Raw genomic sequence first — 21,906 nt, 5'->3', positions numbered from 1 at the left:
ACCAAAAAAAAAATTGGTGATTCCATTTCTCACCTCCTAGAATCATTAAAATCCAAAAGGCTGACAGCACTAAATGCTGGTAAAGCTGCGAACCAACTAGAATCCTTATTCATTGCTGGTTGGAGACGCATCGAGCGATTTTTATAAGTGCATTTCAGCCCCGTGAGCCAGCATGTCTCCGTGCACGCCCAAAAGATAGTAAAACACGTCTACAAACATATTTGTACAAATACATTTGTACAAGCTTTTTCATGACAGCCCGGAGCTGGAAATAACCCGAATGTTCACCAGCAGCAGGATACAAGAATGTGTGATAGAGGACATACTCACACGATACGTCCCCCAGAACTTGGAGGAGTGAGCTGCTGGCGCAATGGAGGATTCCAGAATCCTCATGTTCAGTGAAAGAAGCAAGACTCAGCGCGCACTGTATTACTTTGTATGAAGTCCAGTGACAGGTTAGATGAGTCTCTGGTGTTAGAAATCTCAAAGCTGCAGCCTCTTAGGGTACGGAGTGAGGGAATTTGTATACGCTGCCTGGGGTGGTAGTTACAGGGGTGTATATGGTTGTCAGAATTCACGTAACCAAATATGAAAAACCTGTGTATTTTGCTGTGTTTTAAATCATACGTCAATTAAAATGTTGAAGAAATCATTGTTAATGCACAGATTTGCTTGGAGGGCCAAACATCCTGGCTGGGGTCCTGCAGGCAGGAACCCTACTCCAAATTCAGCTGCCAGAGTGGCCAGTGATGAGCCCCTGTGCTGTGCTCAGATGCCCCTGCATGTTCCCCGGAACCCACCCCGGGAAGCTGCCTTCCATGACCTCCATTTATGGAAAACTTCCTCCAACACGCAGCACAGTAGATACGCCCAACATCAGTGCTTTGGAATTGTGACCGCTCCACACATTTCCAGTGAGCAATTTATTACTTAGGCTTTAAGGAATTTATTACTTTCAGCTTTAAGGGGCTGTGTGCTAGTATTAGATTGTGCTAACTGTGGTGTGTGAGTTGCTTACTAGTTAAGCACTGCCTGGCTGAAGCATTCAAAGTAAGTTCCTCGTTGGGGTTTTGTTCAGGGTGTGAGTCTGTATATCTTTAGCTGACATTGAGATATAACTCGCTTGTTCAATTAGTGCTTAATGCCTGACTGATAACTGTACCTCTAGAAAAAATGATTTTTAGTATGAATATGTCTGTACGTGACATGTCTGTTGTACAGTGGAACCTTAGAGTGAGTCCTTTCTCCCGATTAATATAACTTAAAACTTAAACATGCTTTGTTTTCATTTCTGAAGAAGCTCGATTGGAATGGGTGCATTTTCTTTCCTGCTGGTGCTTTCTGCTTGATGGTCTCTAAATTCTTGAGGGCACTTTTACCCATTTGGGATCTCCTTAAAGCTCCAGCTTGCATCCTTTGGCAAAGTGAAATTAATTTTGTGACAGTGAGGAAACTTTGCTAGATGTACAGTCCCTCATACGTATCTTCAAATCTCGAATTTGTGTACCTTAGGGCTTTTGAAGTTTGGAAACACCTATATACTAACCCTTTACCTATTCCTCCCCGTAGCCCTGGTTGATGTAGCGCACCACTTTTGCTCCTGGTGCTGAGTTGTTCCCTCTGTGCTTATACAAGTTGGAAAATTCATTCCTAGTCATACGTATTGTTCTCCGAAATACCGCCTTGAGCCATCGCAACAAAATCTGTGAATTAAAATAATTTAGAGAGAATATGGGCTTATTTTGCTCCAGTTAGACTCTTAAATACGGAGAACAAACTTGGGGCTGATGGGGGGTGAGGGATGGGCTAACTGGGTGATGGGCATTAAGGAGGGCGCTTGCTGGGGTGAGCACTGGGTGTCATATGTAAGACGTGAATCACTGGGTTCTCCTCCTGAAGCCAAGACTGCACTGTATGTTCGCTGACTTGAGAATAAAAAATATATGTTTGCGATTCAAGGAATCGTGAAGGGATTTATTTAAAACATTGCATTCGGCTGGAATAGATCCCAAGTCCTGGGTTCCTTTGAAGTGCACATGCCTTTACCTGGTTCTTTCTTCGTGTCCTACATCAGCTCCCTGTCAAGAAGGCAGCAGCCGTAGATACCGGTGGGAGGCAGCGACAGGAGCAGGGAGCCCTTGTTTTAAACCTGGAACCGTTGCTGTTTTTATAGGCTCGCCCCGCCTCCGTGTTGAGCGGTGATAGCTTTCCAGTCTGGCTTTGTGTGCCACTGCCCGCAGCCCAGGAAACCCAGCTGATGACTGCGTTTTATTGCTGCTGTCATGGAGTCCGGCTAGAAGTGGTGGTTGCGGGGTGGGGTTGGCGCCAGTGGCCGTACGTCAGCGCAGTGCTCGTGGGATGGTGTCCACTCTGTGCTTCTGGGCACGTCGGATCAGACCCCTCGGTCACCTGGGGGAACACGTGGCACTACGGGAGCTGACTCCAGGCGCTTTCTGGAGTGTTTCTGTCATGCCAGTGTAGGTCATTTAAAAGGGGTAGAGGCGGGCACCAAAGTCATGGAAGATGAGAGAAAAATGGAAGGCAGTGTCTTTGAGGGCTTGCCCCAGGGTCCTGGGAAAGCCCTCATCAGACAGCTGACCTGGACCCTGTGCAAGCCTGGTGCTTGGTTCCTTCATGCTTCAAGTGTACTTTGGCCTCTTGCGTCCTGCCTTGTGGATGAGCAGGGCTAGGCACCCTGATTTTAGATGTAAACGTGTCCAGGCTCTCCTTCGTGATTGTCTTAGGAGACTTAGGGCTGCAGTGGACCTTGAACAACGTGGGGGCTTAGGGGTGCAGACCCCCGCACAGTGGAAAACTCACAGAACTTCGGACTCCCCCCAAATTTACTAACAGTCTGCTGTTGACCAGAAGCCTTGATGATACCATAGACAGCCAATTAACACCTATTTTGTGTGTTATGGGTATTATATACAGTATTCTTGCAGTAAAGCAAGCTAGAGAAACAAAAGCGTTACTAAGAAAATCACGAGGGGAAAGGAAATACGTTAGCAGCACTGCCCTGTATTTCTCTGAAGCAGCCCGCATGGAAGCGACCCTGCTTAGTTTAAACCCATGCTGTTCAAGGGGCAACCGTGTTTCAGTGAGGGAACGTTCAACAGATTGGGCCAGTAAGATTCATATTTCCAATTGCCTCAGAAAAGAAACGAAGCTTAGAGCACCATAAAATTAAACTGTCTGGTAATACCATCGACCTCATGTATGAAAGAAGCTACTCGGGTCTGTGTGTCCACGATCAGTCATTCTGTGGCTCTCTTCCGTTGCTCTGTGGGTATGTTGACATCTAAGATTTTTTTCTTTTTTTTTTTTTCTTTAGCCTTTAACGGTACAGTGATTGATTTTAACGATTTCCATATTTGACATTGTTTTTGATCTTCTTTTTACTTTGTTCCCTGCTTTTTGCGTTCTCCTCCCCACCCCCCCTTCCTCATCCCATTTTAATCGTTGGGTCGTTCTGTCTGCGTGTCTGTGTGTCGCTTCCCTGTGGTCCTGTTGGTGTGGCGTTCTCTCCTTTCTTCTTGTTCCCGCCCTGCTGCTGTAGCCCCACAGGCTGTGGAAGGCGGCCGAGCAGGTAGGGGACCTTCCTGTACGTCCACACCAGTGCCCCCCTCCCCGCCGTCTGGTCAGCCTCCAGCAGTGGGACAGACCAGAAGTGGAGTGCGGAGCCTGGCTGGGGTGTGCGGGCCGCGGGCGGAGGACTGGCACCCGGCGTGACCTGCTCTCCCAGACCTCTTCGAACGTCGCGCACTCGCGACAGACACTTCCGTGTGCACAGTCAGTGGTTTCCCTGCCGGTTTGGGGGTTCTGTCCGTTTTGCTCCACTTCCTGTGTTTAGCGACCCGTCTCCTGACTTGTTTGCTTCTGAATCGGCCTTCCGTGGCACTGTGTTCTGCATTACTCAGAACGTCAGAGCCCTTCCCCGCCCGGCGCTGGTCTGTGACACGGCTCCCCCGGGGAGTCCCAGGTCTGCATCACACGGGGTGGAAGCTCCTGCCGAGGCCGGCTGCGTGTGCTGCTCCCCGTGTCTGCGGGGGGAGACCGTGACCAGGAGGGGTAGGAGCAGCACGTTTTAACGGAGGTGTCTTTACCTCAGTCTCGTGCGGCACATGGTTAAGATTTGCCGCTGGGGAATGTTAGCATACTTCTTCAGATAAGTTGTGAGGGCTGTGGCACTTTTTGGAAACGTGTTTGGGGCCCCATCTTTTTCTACCCAAAGTACCACGTTGCCTTCCCAAGAAAACAGAGGTAGAATTTGGGTTTGTAATAGAGCTTTGATTACGTAGCTCTCACGTTGAAGTCGCTGGCGAGAAGTCAACCCAGCAAGCTGTGGAGGGATTCACGGTGCCGAGAGAAGATCCGTAGACCCCCCGTGTTAGATGGCTCAGGTCACAGGGTGCGCCCGGGCTCACTGGGCTGTTGAGACACACACACCGCCTCCCTGACCGATGTCCCAGACAAAGATGACCTCCCTCTGCTGGAGGAGAGCCACGGCACAAGCAGGGTTTCCTTCTCGAGCTGTGAGTTCATGTCATGTGTTCTGCTTCAGCATCCTGACCTCTGAAAATACACCTTTTGGGGTGCCTGTGGTAGGAACTTCTCAGCAAACGAGGCTTCCTATCCCTGACAGCCTGCTAGCCAGACGTCTGGGCAGTTCCAGCCCTTTTCCGTTGGGCAAGACGTGTGGCACGTGTCTTTTCCTTCTTATTTTTGTAAATGTGACTGATAGTTCAGCTGTGTGAAAGTCCAGCATAACCCTAGTAAGATGTTCCTTTCAGAAGTGAGGTTATCAGACGGGAAGTTAGCAGGCATCTTGGAGGGAATCGTGCATTTAGTGCTTTGAGTTGGAGATTTTAGCAAAGAAATGCTCGCTAACTGGTAGGAAGCACAGCCCCGGTTCCTCCCGCGCAAACTTGAGCTAACCGCACTGTCTCCTTGCTTGCAGGGGACCTCGGGACCTGACCCAACCACCGTGTATGTTGACATGCGAGCTCTGAGGCACGACAGGTACGATGTGCTTCCGGGTTTGGGTCTTGATGGCCCCGCGTGCAGGGCTGTCGAGGGGGGAAGGAGCTCGTGAGCGTGGTGGCCCCGAGCCAAGCAGGAGAGCTGGGCCAGCCTGAGCCGCGGCATCCCTCCGCTCGTGCTCTGTTCCCGAGGGGCAGGCGACTCCGTGCCTGGACCCTGAGGTCTGCGGCGGGGGCGGGGGCGGGGGGGGGGAGCACACATGCTGCTCTTCCTTCACCATTCTGGCTGGGGACAGAGTCCCACCTTTTCAAGTCCCCAGTGCTCCGCCCACGTTTCTTTACTTGAATTGCAATTCTTTGTGAAGACGTTTCTGTGGAAAATTAAAGCAGGACTGAAGTTACCTTCTGTGCAGCTTCCCAAGCAGCCTTGAGCAGAAATGAAAGGGGGTCCTTTGTAAGTTTGCCTCAGACTGGGAGGGGGCAGTGGGGGGCGTGGAAGCAAGGTGAGGGCCTTCCCGGGAATTTCCTCCCCAGCCAGGAGGAGGATGCGCTGCCTTTCCTGCAGACTCCCCCTCAAGTAGACTGTTTCTTTTCGGTAACGAGGGACATGCCCGGTCATTGTTGCCCTAGGGCCAGTGAGCGTAGACCTCACACGGGTGTGACCCATAAGTGACCAGTGGGGGCCGACGGACGTGTGCTGATGGCCAGAGGCCGCGTGTCTCCTTCCCTTGCCTACGAATGTGTGTCCTCGTGCTGGGAAGAAGGGAGTTCATGGTCACAGCTGGTGGCCTGGGCGTGCTCCTGGAGGAACACGGAGTCGTCGTGTGGGTGTGTTGGGAGCGGGCTTGTGGAGACTGAGGGGCGGCCCGTGCACGTGCCAGCCAGCCTGGAGAGGACCACCCCGACTCTCATGGGCATTCCCAACAGGGCTTGTGCCCCGTGGATGTTGGGCTGTGCCTGCTGAGCACAGTTCGGGGAGTAGGGTGGCCGGCATCCAGGAGATGGGGGCTGGGGCACAGACGAAACTCTCCTGTTGGGCACAGTCAGCCCCCCACGTGCGATCGCAGTGGGCTGATGTTGGGAGGCACCACCTGTGTTCAGCCAGCCACGTCCCACCTGGCGCCCGGGGCCCTCGTTTCAGACCCTTCTTTCTGTTCAAGGGGCGCCAAGGTTAGAGCCCTCTGGCGGAGGCCCCTCCCGGAGGCCGAGGGCAGAGACTAGCACGTGCCCACTGCCCCTCGCCGGCTACCCCGCCACGAAGTCTCATCTGGAGCATCTTCATGGTTCAGAAACTTGGCTTTGAGGCGTTCACATAACTTGCTCCAGGGGCGCATACACATTTTCACGTAGTAACTTCTGGGCTTTAGGACAAATCGACTTTCCCCCCTAGAAAAGTAACCTGGAAATAATACTGTGATATTATGCCTCTTATACCTTCTTGGACAGGGGCTCGTCCAAGAATCCCTGTTTGAGTAACGCGCCGTTTTGCGTGTGGCCTGGAGCTCGAAACACACGGGGAGCAAACACCTGGGTCCAACCACGGCCCTTTCCCCCAGGAGGGTGGCCCGCAGTCACGGAGCCATCAGAGCAGAGGCTGTCATCTTGTGTCCACGGGTCCCAGAGCATCAGGGGTGGTGGGACTCGGGGGCTGAGTTTTCTCTCCTGGAGAAGAGCAGAACGGTAGGCACTCCCTGCGGTGCCCGTGACCTTGCCTTCCGAGGTCCTCGGCATATCTTTCCGAGGAGGAAATGTGCCACGAGGCAACATGAGGTGGAATCAGGAGTGGGGGCGTGGCTGAGGGGGGTGGGGGGCGCCTCAGAGGCAGGAAGCGCTCCGTGGAGACTTACCGGTTCTCCGACCCTGGAGTCAGTCCGGCGGCCTCTTAAGTGACACTTCTGTCCTAACCTGTAATCTCAGGTGCTTTTCTCTGACGAGGTCATCTGAAAATGAAGGAAACGTCCTCGTGAACCTGCTGGCAGCCGCACGTTTCAGAGAGAACTGGGTGGTGCTGCTGATCACCGTGGCCCGTGGTCACGTGGATTCGTGTCACGGCACCCAGCTGGCTGCCGGGGTCAGGATGCACCGGAGGTGCCCGCGTGTGCCCTGCCCAGGCCGCTCCCAGGAGAGCCCAGGGCTGCACACTTGTCGCTCTGGTCTGGCCGCCCGCCCGCCAGTGACGCTGTCTCACGTCCTCGCCTCTCTGCCCTGCCATCCAGAGACACAGGTGGCCCAGAGCTGAGGGAGGTCTTCAGACCCCAAAAGTTTTGTGCTGGACTTAGCTCCCCTGCCCCTCTTTCCGCGTTTGACTTCCGGAAACCAAAGCCAAGCGGCCCTGGAACCTGACGGAGCCACTCCTGCAGCGAGGCCTGTCCCCGGAGCCTCCCTGCGGGCGCTTTCTCGGGGTCCTTCGCTGCCTCTTCCCGAGGGCCTGACTTCCCACGACCTGTGACCTGTAATCGACCTTCCAGCCAGGCTGTGGGCCGGTCAGGGTGCCGCCCGGGCCCTGCTTCTCTGAAGCAGAAAACCTCCGTGGCACCTCCCCCTCACCTGTCAGGTTCCTGCCTCCTGGGCCGATTCTCCTCCTGCGCAGTGAGCCATGCCCCCGGGGCCTCCGGTCTCCACGCCAACCCCCGACTTTCAAGTCCAGTCCAGTTCAAACACCATCAACCCTGAAGATTCCCTAGAGAAGCTGTCCTCCAGCGTGAAGTCTCTAGCCTCACTTCTGACCTTTGTCAACATGGAACACGTGTGCCCTACACTGCAGCTGATGGCGACGGAGAGGCTCTGCGGTCCAAGTGGACGGGGTTCGCCTCTGGGCAGGCCCTGCGACCTCAGTGTCCCTGTGCTCAGAGTGGGTGTGGTAAAGCCAGCCTTCCCAGGGACCCGTGGGGCCACGGCACCAGGGTGACCGGGGGTCCCGGCGGGGTGCAGGTGAAACAGAGCTTTGAAGATATTGAATCTCTGTCTTGTCACCATTAGTGTAAAAAAAAAAAAATGGGGCTCTTGTCCTGACTTCCACTGTATGGAGATTCAGTTGTGGGATTACTCTTCCTGCTGCTCTAGAACACTCACAGGGAGCCCCAGGGCACCTACGTAATTATGATCTAACTAACTTGGAGAGGGTTAGCCTGTCAGCGTGTTAAGTGCAGTATCCCCAGAAAGAGACTGCATTCTCATGTGCACGCGTGGAAAGACAGGTGACAAAGAACAGCCACATTGTGGAAACCTGTGATCAAATAGATTTCCCAAATTGATTTGATTTGTACTGGACTTTCTGTGTCTATTTTTTTATTTATTTTGATTTTTTTAATGTTTAGTTTTGAGAGAGAGAGAGAGCACAAGCAGGGGAAGGGCAGACAGAGGGAGACAACAATCCGAAGCAGGCTCCAGGCTCTGAGCTGTCAGCGCAGAGCCTGATGCGGGGCTCGAACTCATGAACCGTGAGACCGTGACCTGAGCTGAAGTCGGACGTTTAACCAGCTGAGCCCCCCAGGCGCTCCTCTGCCTCTGTTTTTGTTTTTTGTTTTTTTTTTTTTTTAATTTTTTTTTTCAACGTTTTATTTATTTTTGGGACAGAGAGAGACAGAGCATGAACGGGGGAGGGGCAGAGAGAGAGGGAGACAGAGAATCGGAAGCAGGCTCCAGGCTCTGAGCTGTCAGCACAGAGCCCGACGCGGGGCTCGAACTCACGGACCGCGAGATCGTGACCTGGCTGAAGTCGGACGCTTAACCGACTGCGCCACCCCGGCGCCCCTCTGCCTCTGTTTTTAATTCCCATTGTTTTCTATGAACCACAGTGTTTGGGAGGTCGCCATGGAGAACGTTTTTGCCTCAAGTGGCAAGGATAGTCCTGCTCCTACTTCTGGAACAAATTTAGTTCCACTGTGCACAAGGGAAATGATGGCATGGCTTTGGGACTACTTAAAAATGACTGTTTTTAAAATATTGTTTCTAATATGTTCACGTAAGATGAATTCATGGTCTCTCAGTCACCTCTAATGGGATCTTAAGCACTTGGAGTTTGCAGACTTGAGACAGGACGGGGGTGGGGGGGGATTTTTCAGCACTTAAAGTAATAGTTTTAGGAGTTTCATCTTATGGATACAATGTTATCATAAAGCTTTCTTAGCTTTCTTAGCTTCCTTACTCCTCCCAACCTGAAGTGCTAAGTCTCAGGAAAGCAAGGATAGTCCATTAATCCCTGGTCAGTGGTTAACCAAGGGTCAGGATCCCGTGGGAAGTAGGCACAGAACAGAAGTGCACAGGTGGGCTTGTGACTCAGTCTGTGTCAGGAGGGGGCTGGATGAAGACAGACCAGCTGGAATGAGACCCTTCTTTTGATTGGCTCCTGGTATGATTGGCGTGAGCTTCTTCGCAGAACCTCGTTACACTTCTTACTGAATCTCTGATTTCTGGTCCCACGGCCCTCTATGGCTGGCCGGGAGGTGTGCCGGGCACCTGACTTGCCCAGACCCTTTGTGGACTGAGCTAACCCCAGAGGTTCTGCCTGGAAGCAGATGACACAGTAGTTTCCCTGCCGTTCGATTGGATGCAGGACCTGTTCCTCCTGGGTTCGTGGCCACCCCTTGTGGCAGGTGAGCCTGAGCATGTGTGTTCTTTGTGTTCTGTTCCCTGCGTGTCACACAGAAACAAGGGTACCTACATCGTAGAAGCATTGTGATGATCAAATAATTTCATCCGTGTGAACAACGTGTCGTTCTTGCGGGTGTATAGATAGGTAGATAGGACCTTGTATATGTAGATACAGATTGGCTTTTTCACCTACTAGTATGTATCGTCCAGCCTTATTTCTGCTTCTGGCTGTCTGCAGGCAGGCGCACGCTCTTTGAATTCATTGTTTAGCCAACTAAGTGGCTGCTTCATAATCGAAGATTTAACTGATCAGAGTTGTGGTGTGGGTTTTGTGCATTCCCGAAATACTTCTTACGGAGTATACTTGAAAATCAGACGACTTTACCTCTGGAGATAACTGGATAAAAAAAGAAGAGTTCACACTTTGCAAAGTGTCCCTTACATGGTAATTTCGGGGTGAATTTCCAGCCTCCATCTACCCTGGAAGGCCAAAATCTTCTCTGGAGTTTGTGGCTTCCTTAAAAAGACATTATTCCCGGGGCGCCTGGGTGGCTCAGTCAGTTAAGCGGCCGACTTCAGCTCAGGTCACCATCTCGCCGTCCGTGATTTCGAGCCCTGCGTCGGGCTCTCTGCTGACCGCTCAGAGCCTGGAGCCTGTTTTGGCTTCTGTGTCTCCCTCTCTCTCAGACCCTCCCGCATTCATGCTGTCTCTCTCTGTCTCAAAAATAAATAAATGTTAAAAAAAAAAAAAAAAAAAAGACATTATTCCCTTTTGTCTCCTTCTCCTCTCTTCAGAGTCCATCCCAGTGCACACAGCCTCTCGAAATCTCCTTCTGGGCTGGGTGTGCAGGCAGAGAGCCCCAAAGCCATATCTGAGGAGGCCCTGGGCAGGTGCGGGAGGCAGGGCAGCATCCCGGCCTCGCACTAAGGAAACTTCAGGAGATGGGGGAGGCAGGCTCTTCCCCGCGACTGCTTTCTTTATTTACTTTCCCCCATCCGTCATCCCTTAGAGACTGTACCCCTTTTAAACCCAGTGCTGTTTCTGCTCTTTGCACCCCGTTCTGACACCTGCTGTCCCGTCAGGAGATCCTGAGGGGAAAAGGAGGAACCACAGACGGAGGCACTGAGATCTGGGCACAGTTCTGCCACCACCTGGAAGTGTGACCTGAGACCCAGTCCCTGAACCTCCTGGGCCCTCGTCCCCAGCACGAGGGAGGGAGTTCCGGAGGAACATGCCAGTTCCAGCCCTCTTTCTGGCCTCCCCTCCCCACCCAGTTCTGAATGATTGGGACAGATTTTTGAGTCCCTTCCGCAATTCAACACACTGTTGAGTTCTGATTAAATGTTCCTTTACTTTTCTAGAACATTTTAGGTTCTTCTGAGAAACCGTTCTGTGGTCTTTTTTCGGTAAAGACCAAATTTAAATAATTAAATACAAATAAAACATAAGTAACATAATGACTAGTTTTTGTTCCACGGGCTTATTCATTAAATCTTATCCTGAAGACCACCACCAAATCCTATAAATTGGAGTTGCACATAAAATACAGGACAGCCAGTTAGATTCGAATTTCAGATAAAAGAGGAATAATTTTTTTAGGACAAGTATGTCCCACATATGCATGGATAGACATGTACTCTAAAAATCATCGTTGATCTGAAATTCACATTTAACCAAGCGCCCTGTATTTTTGTATGCTAAATCTGGCCACCCTGCCCTAAAATCAGACATCTGTTCTCACAGCCACCGTGTTACCAGCGCTGTGCTTCTTCTCGGACAGTCGAGGGACTCGGTTCACTTCCTGCCTGTTCCACGGGGGAAATCTCCCACTGCAGAGAGCCGCCTCCTGCAGTGTTCTTCTTCCGAAGAAGTTGTTCACGGTCTCCCGATTAGGCGTGAGCTGTGAGCCCGCGTGGCCAGAGTGCCTCGAGCCCCTCCCGGGCATGCCATGCAGGGGGTCCGTCACTGCCAGCTGGTAGCAGTTCCGTGGCGTAGGGTAAGGCCCCCTCACGCGTGCTCATGATCTCGGCCCTCAAGAAGGAGAAAGGGGCCGGCAGAACCCCCGCAAAGGGCGGGGCCTCTGTTCTTACTGTAGCTGCTCCCTCAGACGAAGTGCTCAGAAGGAAATGCCGGCTGTCCCACGTTAGGCGAGTACCCCGTCACCTCCTTGTCCTCTCTTCCCTCCTCGTCGTGTTAATGTACACACACGTGCCGTGTTATTTAATTAAGTGGCCAGTAGTGTGTTTTGGTAGGTGTGGAAAAATACAGGCCTGTGAAAACCCTCTTTCTTTCTTCCTGGCCCGCTCATTCAACCTGTGTCTTTATATCCTGCTAGGTTACCCTGCCCTCACTGTTAACAAAATAACCACCGTAACAAAATGTTTGGATGCCGTTTGATGATAGGATCTTAATACGTTTCACAAGTCCATGTAAAGCCAAGGGCAACCACCTAATTCTTTCACATGTGGCTGTCCTATTACTGTCTCAGTCTCATTAGAGACTCCGTCACTGTCTCATTAGAAAGTGAAAGTTACTTGAAAAGGAACGAACCCTAGATACTTTTCCTTAGAGGTGAAGCATCTGTTTGCTTCAGTAAACTCATTCTTTGATAGTCTTTTTGTGGAGGAAAACCTGGCTGCTTGCTCGGACGCTGGTGCGGGGACCACGGGGCCGGAGCTGAGGGCTGGGTGTGCGACAGGCGCCACAAAATGATGGGATTCGTTCGTGGTCAGCTTGTTGAGGTGACATGTGACTTCCTCCCACGCCTCCTGCTTACCTGTGATTTTACAGAAAACTGCAAGCAGGCGTGCAACTTGGTGAGCGCTCTTGCCTTCGTCCTGGTGTGCTGGAACATTCTGCTTAAAGGGACAAAGAACTGACAAGCTCAGAACAGACCCCGGGGGAGCCAGATGGACTGATGGACCTCCAGACAGGATCCTCCAGACAGACAAGCATAGCCCTGTTGAGAACCCGACGAATTAGAGACCCCAAGATAATGTCCAAATGGTTAAATTTTAACTGAGACCCTACCCTCGTCCCACCTTCAGGTGTGCAGTTCAGCTGCATTAAGTACGCCCACGTTGCTGTGCACCCTTCCCCACCATCCGCCTCCAGAACTGCCTCTTCTTCCCAAACCGGAGCTCCGCCCCCATGAAGCCCTGACTCCCCTGCCCCCCCCCCCCCCGTTCTACTTTCTGTCTTTGTGAATTGGACTACTCCGCGCACCTCACATGCGGAATCACACGGTGTCTGTCCTTCTGCGACTGGCTTATTCTACTGAGCGTAGTGTCTGTTGTGTACACCCTCCCGGGAGCTTCCCAGGTGCAACCCGGCGCGGCCCGAGGGAAGACGATGCCCCTCGGGGGGGGGAGGGGGGGTGAGGGAGGTGGCAGTTATAAGGAGCATGGGAATTCCCCTTGAGGCTTGTCTTGGGTGACAGCCGGACGAAAGCATCCCCGCATCTGCCCACCAGATCTTAAAAGATCATAGAGAGGCCCCAACTGAGTTCAGTCCTATTCCCAGCACCGTGTCACCATCCAAGGCCACGGCCTTGGAACAGCCACTGGGAGCAGGAAAGGCACGTGGAACCCACATTCCAAAGACAGAGGAGGGGTGAAAAGCCTCTGAGTGCCCGGGTCGAGCTCACAGGTCAACGAGCGGCCACATCTTTTTGACCACATTCCCCAGCATGTCCTCAAGGCCCATCCATGTCGTAGCATGTGTCAGAGTCCCTTCTTTCTTAAGGGTGAATAGCGTTCCATCGTAGGGATGGACCGTATTTTGCTGATCCGTCATCCACCGGTGGGCACTTGGGTGGTTTCCACCTGTCTGCCATTGTGAGCGAAGCTGCCGTAAACATGGGTGTGCAGTTCTCCTGCTAGACTCTCCTTGCAAACGTTTTAAGTGTATACTCAGAAGTGGAACTGCTGGGTCATTGGGTAGTCCTATTTCTACCTTTTCAAGGAGCCACCAGGCCGTTTTCCACGGTGGCTGCACCATTTTACATTCCCACCAGCAGTATCTGCATCCTCGCCAACGCCAGTTAATGTAATTTTTTTGGTATAGTAGCCACCCTAGTGGGTGTGAAGTGTATCTCGTTGTAGCTGTGATTTGCATTTCCCTGATGACCAGTGATGTTGAGCATCTTCTCGTGCGTATTGGCCATTCACGTGTCTCCTTTGAAGAAACGTCTGTTCCAGTCCTTTGCCTGACTTGATTAAATTATTTTACTTTTGAGTGGTAGGACTTCTTCACACTCTGGGTATTAGTCCCTTATCAGATAAACGACTTGCACATGCTTTGTGCCATTCCTTGAGTCGCCTTTCGTTCTGCTGACTTTATCAGTCACAGAGCTTTTCATTTTGATGTGGCCCAATTTATCCATCTTTCGCTGCCTGTGCTCTTGGTGTCGTGGAATTTTTCTTTCTTTTTTTTTTTTTTTTTTTTTTTTTTTTTTTTATCAAACCCGATGTTGTAAAACTTTTACTCTCTCTGTTTTCTTGTAACGTTTTTATACTTTCACCTCTTGCATTTAGGTATCTGTTCCATCTTGAGTTAAAAGGTTTTAAATGACATTTTTAGGAGGCAGGGGCTGTGTTCTTTATAAATGTCAATTTCACAAAGACAGAAAGGGCTTGGAAATGTTCCTCGTTGATGGGGGTTAAAGAGACATTACAACCCAATGCAAAATGTGGTGCTGAGCAGGTCCTATACTTGGGGAGGGGGTGGGGGCGCAGGAAGTGCTGTAATGGCCATTATTGGGCTAATGGACAAAGTGGGAAGGGGGACCGCAGATGAAAATATCAGATCAATGTTAACGTCCTTAGGTTGGCAACTGTCCTGTGACTGTGTATGAGCATATCCATCGTTGTAGGAAATGCATACTGAAGTACTTGGCGGTAAAGGGTCATGTGTGCATGTGTGTGTGAGTGAGAGAGAGAGAGCAAGTGAGCGAGCAGGGCAGAGAGCACACAAATGGTTAAGCAAATGAGTAAAATGCTAGCAATGGGTGAATCTGAGTAAGAGATATTAAAACGGTTCTTTGTGCTGTTTTCGTTTTTGTAAGTTTTCCACCGTTTTGAAATAACTTTCAAAGAGAACAAGTTTTAAAAACAGAACTCTTAACGTATGAAGTCCAGGAATGATTTTTCAGGTCCCTCTTTTCTCAAAAGGGAAGGGTGCACGTAAGTTAACTAACCCCTTACTGTGGGAGGGAGCAGAACCAGAACCACTTCTGGCAGACGCGGATCGACGTAGAAAGGGACCAGAGGTGTCCCATGGGGCGAAGAAGCAAACTCCAGAACAGCCGGAGGGACTCCCACGTTGCCCGGTGCCTCTCAGCGCCCAGCTCCATGCAGACATCTCTGTGTCTCCCTGGGGGCACGTGACCAGCCCGCAGCCCTGAGCTCCTTCCACTTCCTGTGTTAGAAGGACAGCCTGTCTTAAGTCCATGTTCCTGGGCTGTGAGCTTGGCCGGTGGCAGTGGGAGTCGTGAGCCCCCTCGAGGCCCTTTCCCTAGACGGTGGGGAGGGTGGGGAGGGGCGCTCGGCGAGGCACCTGGCAGCCTCGTGGCAGGTCGGGGTCGGCCCGGGTGGGGGTGTCCGTGATGAGAGCGCTTCCTCCCCCAGCTCCCAACCGCGGTGTAACCCCGTGAGAAATGCCAGATGCTCTGCACGGCACCTTGCCCCTGCCCCCACAACTACCAAGGTCGTGGAAAACGAGGATGTTCTGAGAAACTGCAGCAGCTGGGACGAGCTAAGGAGACGTGGGAACCAGCTGTCCTGTGGGGTCCAAAAGACAGTCGTCAGCCGGAAGCTGAGGAAACGTGGGCTGGTTTGGCTCCCGAGCCGCAGCGCGTTTGTGTGTCCAGGACCGCGGTCGTTGCTGGGGACCCAGAGAGAGAGCCTGAGCTGTTCCTTCAGGTTTCCTGTGCATCAAACGCTGCTGTCGAAACGTATTAATTACCTCAGATGACTTTGCCATCAAAGCCTTAGGAGCAGACACGGGGTCTTGGCCCGCACCTCCGGCTGGGGTGTCCGCTGACAGACCCAACAGAAGAGGAGGAGTCTGGGCTCCCGTCAGCCTGAGGGAGAGACGAGGAACCGCACTGAGCAATGTCTGGGCCCAGCGGTGGCGGGGGACCTTGGGGGCAGGAGCGCGTTAGACCCGTGATTGTAGAAGGGGCACCCGGCACGCTCGGTACCGCTTTGTCCTGTGGCTGTGTTAGATAAGCACGTCTTGTGTCGTGCCTGGTGTCACTCATTTTGGGTGGCTTTACGCGCTTTTGGGCTTCCACGTCACCCCTGCCACTGCCGGCTTGGTGGCAGTGCCGTGGGCTATGTGTGACCTGGGGCTCTGAGCGCGGGTTCCGGGGCAGAGCTTCCGTTAGGGGCAGCAGTGCTTGGGGAGTGTTCTGTTGCCTCGCTCCTGTGGGGGCATGACCGTGATGCCCCTTCTGTTTGGGGTTTCCTCGTGCCCCTAGCGGTCCTCTCTGGTAGGGCTTCACCTGCAGCGCTGTTAGAATCCAGACTTCGACCGACCGTGAGACTTGTCTCATTCTTCCTCCCTTTGCCCCAGCTGCCGGGAAGCTGGGGACAAAATCCGACCCTAGCACCTCGGGTCACCGAAGCCAGGGTTCGGAACATGCATGACATCCCGTGTTTTGGAACTTCCCCTCCCTCTCCTGGGATTCTGAAAAACTTGTGCCAGCGGCATTATAGTCCATCTTTCAGATGCTTCTTTGCAAGACACTGCCGTGTAGACGTGGGCCTGGAAGGCCGCCAGTTTGCAGCTGTGCGTCTGTGGCGTGCTAGGTGAGGGGGGCAGACCCGGGGTCCCGTTTCCTCCTCTGGCTGCTGTGGCAGAGCGGGTCGTGGTGATGGGAGGTGTGGATGCTGCACACCCTCCAGGTCACGGAGACCTCCCTGGGTGGCCGGGGCCGGGCAGCGGCACAGCTGGCAGGGACGGGTACCCACCCTCGGCCTCTGTCTGTCCCCCCTCAGGACACATCTGCACTGGGCTCGTCTATGTTCCCGAAGTGACATTTCTGGCAGCAGCGGTGGCAGCTGCCGTCATTCTTACAGGGACAGATAGTGTGATTTCTCGATTGTTTCCCGTCTCTGAGCCGGTGGTGTGATGGGCACCCTGCCAGCGGGTGACGGTAGCTGTGCATGTGGAGGTGCTCACCTCCCCTGGGTGACAGTCGTGGTTTGTCACCCTGTGTCAGGGAGAGGAGGGGGCAGCGTGCTGGGGGGTGGTGAGGTTGCAGCAGCCCCTCCCCCCAGCCTTTTCCACAAGGCCAGAGGAAGGAGCCCTTTGCAGACGGACCTCCTGCTTCAGCACCCTGTGTCTGTAGCTCCTTGACGTCACTCTGGTGGCTGCAGCTGTGCAGGGTGAGGTTCAGATGGGAGTAAGGACAGCGCACAAGGGAGGGATTGTGTAGGGAGTGACCGGGCTCCCCACGTGAACTTTCTACCTGGCTGCTGCTGCTTTTCTAGCGAAAGCCTAAACTTCAAGTCCGTATTAACAGCCTCGGGGGAAAAACATGTTTTCGGAAGTCCAGGGTCGGTGCTTGAGTTTGGAAGCATCAGAGGCAGGCCCTTCCTGACGCCGCACAGCGGGCTGGAGGGGGGTCGGGAAGCAGGTGCGCTGACGGCCAGCAGCAGTGGACAGGGGGCAGCAAGGGAAGGGGCGGAAAATCCTGGTCCCAGGGCTGACAGGTTTAATCAGGTCCTGAATTGTGTCAGATAGATTCTGCCACGTCCACGCGAGTCCCCCGGAGAATGATCTGATCATAGGCTCGGTCTCTCTGTAACCTCCCCGGAGGCAGGGTTCCGTTTACCATCTCACTTCACTGTGGGACGGAGCCAAGCCCGCTCTCGGGCAGGGCGCCCACCTTTGCAGCCTCCCACGCGAGCTGCAGTCTGGCTGTGACCATCCAGGCTGCTTCCAGAGAGCGGTGCTGATGGCGGCACAGACCCAGGGCATCTCACGGACCCTGCCTGGCAGGTGCACAGGATGTACGGAGCTCACCCGACCTGTGAGCAGCACCCTCCCACCCTGGGAAGGTCAGGCCGAGCAGGGCTTCGCCCGGGTGCCCGCTGTCGCCCTGCAGCCCGTCCAGCGCTCGGTATCAGCATCTCTCTTACAAGCGGGGAAGATTCCTCCTTCCGTGGGCTGCAGATGTGCATTCCGGCTCTTTGAGGACACAGCTTGCCTTTTTCCGTAAGGCTGTTTTATTTTTCATTTTACTCTCTGGATATTTTTCATGTGGATGTAGGACCATCCTCTGTGGCATTTGCCAGTAGGATCTGTAACTTTTCCACATCAGAGCAACCCTGAGTGATTCCAGCCCCCCCTTTCCTGCGTTCCTGGGAAGCTCCGACAAAGGCCCGAGAAGAAACTCCTCGTGGTAGATCCTCCTCTCTCCCACATTTGAGATGAAACGCCTGCTTTCTCAGAGGCTGAGGGCCGTACAGGGAAGGACAGGACACGCGTAAACTCTTCAAGCAGGAAGAGGGCCAAGGAGGCCACCGTCTGACAAGGCAGATGCCAGCCAGCGTGCACGTAGCCAGGAGCCCCACTGGCTGGAGGAGACCCACGCCCGTGTCATCTCGCCCTAGATTGTCCAGGCACAGGCCGAGGTAGAAGCCTGCGCGGAGGGAGAGGAGGAAAAGCCGTGGACACCCTGGGCACCAAATCGCCCAGTCCGGAGACATTGCTCTTGTTTCCTTGTTTCAAGCGTCTGGCTCAATTTGTGACTCTAGGTGCCCTGTCCGGGGTCCTCACCCTCCTAACGCAGCAGTCACAGCTGCTGGATACGTCCAAAATGCCTGACAGGGGTTTCCCACATCCTAAGGTTGTGCTGGCTTTGCGTGGACAGCTGGCAGAGTGGGAGTGTGTCCAAAACAGCCCTAACTTTTGGCTAGGAGTTTTGCTGCCCAGCCTGACCCGCTGGGCTGTGGGGAAGCCCGGCCGCATCGTGGGCCCGCCGCCCACCCCCAGCCAGAGAGCAGCAGCCCTGCTTGCGCGGCTTGCGGGCTGTGTGGTGCTGGGACCTCATGCCAAGCCCACCCCCTCTGGGCCCCTGCTCCTTCATCCTGTCTTTCCCCAGCCACACGACTCACAATTTCCCACCCAGGTCAGCCTCCTGTCCCTGCAGCTTTCTCCGTCTGTAGCTCGTTGCCGACGTCCAGAAGCCACAGTTGTGCGGCCAGCCACTGGACACAGGCGTGTTCACGTCACCTGACCATTCAGACGAGCTTGGCTTTAGTTGAGGGTAGCGGTCCCAGCCTCCTGACCCGGCCTCTGTGAGCACAATGCCGCCTGGGTCCTGAGAGCATTTGTCGCTTACAGTTCTGTCGATGCATCGGGTAATTTATCTTGGATGCTTCGTGTCATTAAGCCTGTTGGCATGTTCTGGAACCGTTGCAGCGGTGTGTAAGATCTGGGCTGCTTTCCTTGGATAGCCCTCATTTGCTGTCGTCAGCATTAAAGCCTTTCCCAAGACCAGCACCAGAGACCTTAGTGGCTGTCGTCCAACCCGAACTGGGGATGGTGACCTCTTGCACATCATCACGTTGCTGCCGCCACCGGTCAGGTGCTCTCCCTCCCGGCCCCGCCCCCGTGGCATCCCACTTGCACGTGCCGCAAAGGCCGGCTGTGAGGGAGCCCCGTGCGCCCCCACACTGTGACCAGGGGTCCCCTCTGAGGCCTCCTGCCCCTCTCCCCTGTCCCCTCCCGTCTCCAGAGCACGTGCCAGTCAGCAGGAGGATGGCTGTGACCATGCAGAGGGTGGCTCAGGGGTGGTGAGCATCCCTCCTCCATGGACACAGAGACACAGCCTCCAGCACCCCTCACTGCTGTGCCCCGAGTATCCCTAGTATCAAGCATGGCACTCTGTAAACACAGAGTGCCCCCTAGGCGAAGGAACAGCATCCCAGTCTTGTACCGTGGCAGAAAGAACACTGCGGGGGTTCAGCCAGCTGTGGTTGTGACCAGCACCAGTGTCATCCATGGTTCTTAAGATTAACCCACCACTAAGTATTTTTTAGTGGAAAAGAGTTTCTTTTCCAAAAGGTTTTGCCGTCTCAATTGGCCAGTCCTCGTGGGGGTCAGATGCACCTGTGCTCTGCGGACCTGGGCCACTATCCCCGTGGCCGGCAGCTCATTCGCGCTCCAGTCTAACCCGTACGCCTTTCCTTTTCTGCAAGTGCTGAGTTGAGTCCTGGTTCCTGTCAAGGCAGAATCATTTTCCCGGTGGTCATGCATGATTGGCGAACGGGACTTTGCCTCTGTTCTCTGTGGCCCCTCCTGTGTCTCTCTCCGTGTTCCTGCCGGAGCACAGCTACTGTCCGCTGTGGGATCACTTTTTCCTTGGGCATCTAAACAGTGCATTGCATTGGACAGTGCTCCCCAGCAGCCTGACCAGCACTGACCAGGCAGGTGCTGAGTATGGAGGAAGGGAACCACAGGCTCAAGAACACGGCCAAGTCATACCTTCTCTTTCTCTTTGTAGAGTGCGTTTAGTGGAAAGAGGCTCTCCTCACAGCTTGCCGCTGATGGAATCAGGAAAAGTAAGTATTGAAGGAAGAAAGATGTATTTCTCCATAAACCTGAGTCTTAGCGTATGAGCTTTGGCATTTTAAGAAATGTATTTTTTAGAATAGTTTTAACAATAGGTTTGGCCATGAGTACAGAAACTCAAAACAACAGTATTTTAAACAAGTTAGGTTTTTCTTCTCTTTCACAAAAAAGAAATGAAACCTCCAGGGGCCCCAGCACTTTCTGTCTTGTTCTACTTTGCACGGATTCTGTTCCTAAGAGTACCTCAGGGTCAAAAGTGGCTGCTCTAGCTCCAGCCATCGTTTTCACATTCCAGCCAGCAGGAGAAGAAACAGAAAAAGGAGGAAAGGAAAGATGCAGATGAAGTTTTCTGAGTTGCCTTGTGCACACTTAAGTACCGCCACCCAAAGTCCGGTCACACGGTCACACTGGCTGAAAGAAAAGTTAGAAACCTTATATTGGTTCTGAGTGTGTATGGGCCTCGCTATAAACCCAGGTATCGGTTGCTGTGAAAGCAGGCAAGGAAGGGTTATGGTGGGGTGGGGGGAGGAGTAGTTCCTGCCACAGTGGTTATGTTTTGTTTGTTTGTTTGTTTGTCTTTTTTTTTTTTTTTTTTTTTTTTTTTTTACAAGATGAGGGTGAGAAGTGTATTTACACCAAAGCGAAGATTTCTTTTTTCATTTTTGGCCCCCGTTGTCCTATCTCTTCTCCACTTGACATAATTCCAGAAGCATCTTATGTCAGTTCTGGATCCTTTATCATCTGTGTCAGTGTGAGCGCCAGTGAGAATTCTTGCTGCTAAGTTGGTTCTCATGGTAGGACCCTGTGCTTACCTGCCCTAACTCAGCCTTGAGCGAGACACAGAGACCAGAGCCACCGTGTCACGCTTCAGACTAGGGGACAGGACACCCGTTCCAAGAGCTCTTACTGAAGCTCAACCCTACAAGGTCCGATTAACTGAACCCACACGGGCTTCATTCCAAATTTGCAGAATCAGCTTTTGCATGTGGTTTCAGTGAAATTCAAAACGCTTCTAAGCCAAACTTCCATGAAGAAGGAGATGGTCGGGGCTCCCGGGTGGCTCAGTTGCTTGAGCGTCCGGCTTCGGCTCAGGTCACGATCTCGCGGTCCGTGAGTTCGAGCCCCGCGTCGGGCTCTGTGCCGACAGCTCGGAGCCTGGAGCCCGTTTCGGATTCTGTGTCTCCCTGTCTCTCTGCTCCTCACCCCCTCATGCTCTGTCTCCTCTCTCTCTCCTTCAAAAATAAACAAACATGGAAAAAAATGTAAAAAAAAGGAGATGGTTGATACGAATATTACGATACACGACAGTGACAGGCAGGAGAACGTTGGAAGCATGATTGAGGAAAGAGAGGGCTGTCCAGGCTCTCTAGTCAGAACACGCCTGACAGCACGGCAGGGGCCACCACCCTGCTCCCTTCCACCACACCTGCCTCACTTTTCGGCCCACACTCATCTCCGAAACCTTGATCCACGAGTGACTTCCTTATTTCAGCACCGACTGCAAACCTCCCCCCTTCATCCACATTCACGTGCCATAATGTCAGGCACGATACTAAACACAATTGAAAAGTTAATTGAAATGTCTGAAAATTCCTATTTTTCATGCATCATGCTGAGTTAAGTTGTATCAATCATCATGTTTCTATTCACATTCTTAATGTTTCTAAGTGTTTATTTATTATTAAGAGAGAGCAAGTGGGAGAGGGTCAGAGAGAGACAGAGACAGAGAGAGAATCCCAAGCA

General features: G+C 53.0%; 1 protein-coding gene across 9 annotated transcripts in view; it reads left to right on the top strand.

The window, feature by feature from the left end:
* The window catches only part of DIP2C (disco interacting protein 2 homolog C), a 410,897-nt gene that overhangs the window by 377,897 nt on the left and 11,094 nt on the right, over positions 1–21,906 (top strand). For 4 of the 9 annotated variants that reach the window (XM_045462611.1, XM_045462607.1, XM_045462606.1 and 1 more), the window contains 3 exons: positions 3,563–3,592; positions 4,964–5,025; positions 20,096–20,153. In XM_045462611.1, the coding sequence (XP_045318567.1) occupies positions 3,563–3,592; positions 4,964–5,025; positions 20,096–20,153 (150 nt within the window). Of the gene's footprint in view, positions 1–3,562; positions 3,593–4,963; positions 5,026–10,661; positions 10,854–20,095; positions 20,154–21,906 lie in introns of those variants that run through there. The other 5 variants (XM_045462610.1, XM_045462609.1, XM_045462612.1 and 2 more) reach the window with 3 other exon arrangements.

The sequence above is a fragment of the Leopardus geoffroyi genome, chromosome B4, assembly GCF_018350155.1.
Source record: "Leopardus geoffroyi isolate Oge1 chromosome B4, O.geoffroyi_Oge1_pat1.0, whole genome shotgun sequence".
Taxonomy (NCBI): Eukaryota; Metazoa; Chordata; class Mammalia; order Carnivora; family Felidae; genus Leopardus; species Leopardus geoffroyi.
Note: the sequence above shows the minus strand (reverse complement) of the source record. Positions and strands in the feature narration are given on the sequence as shown.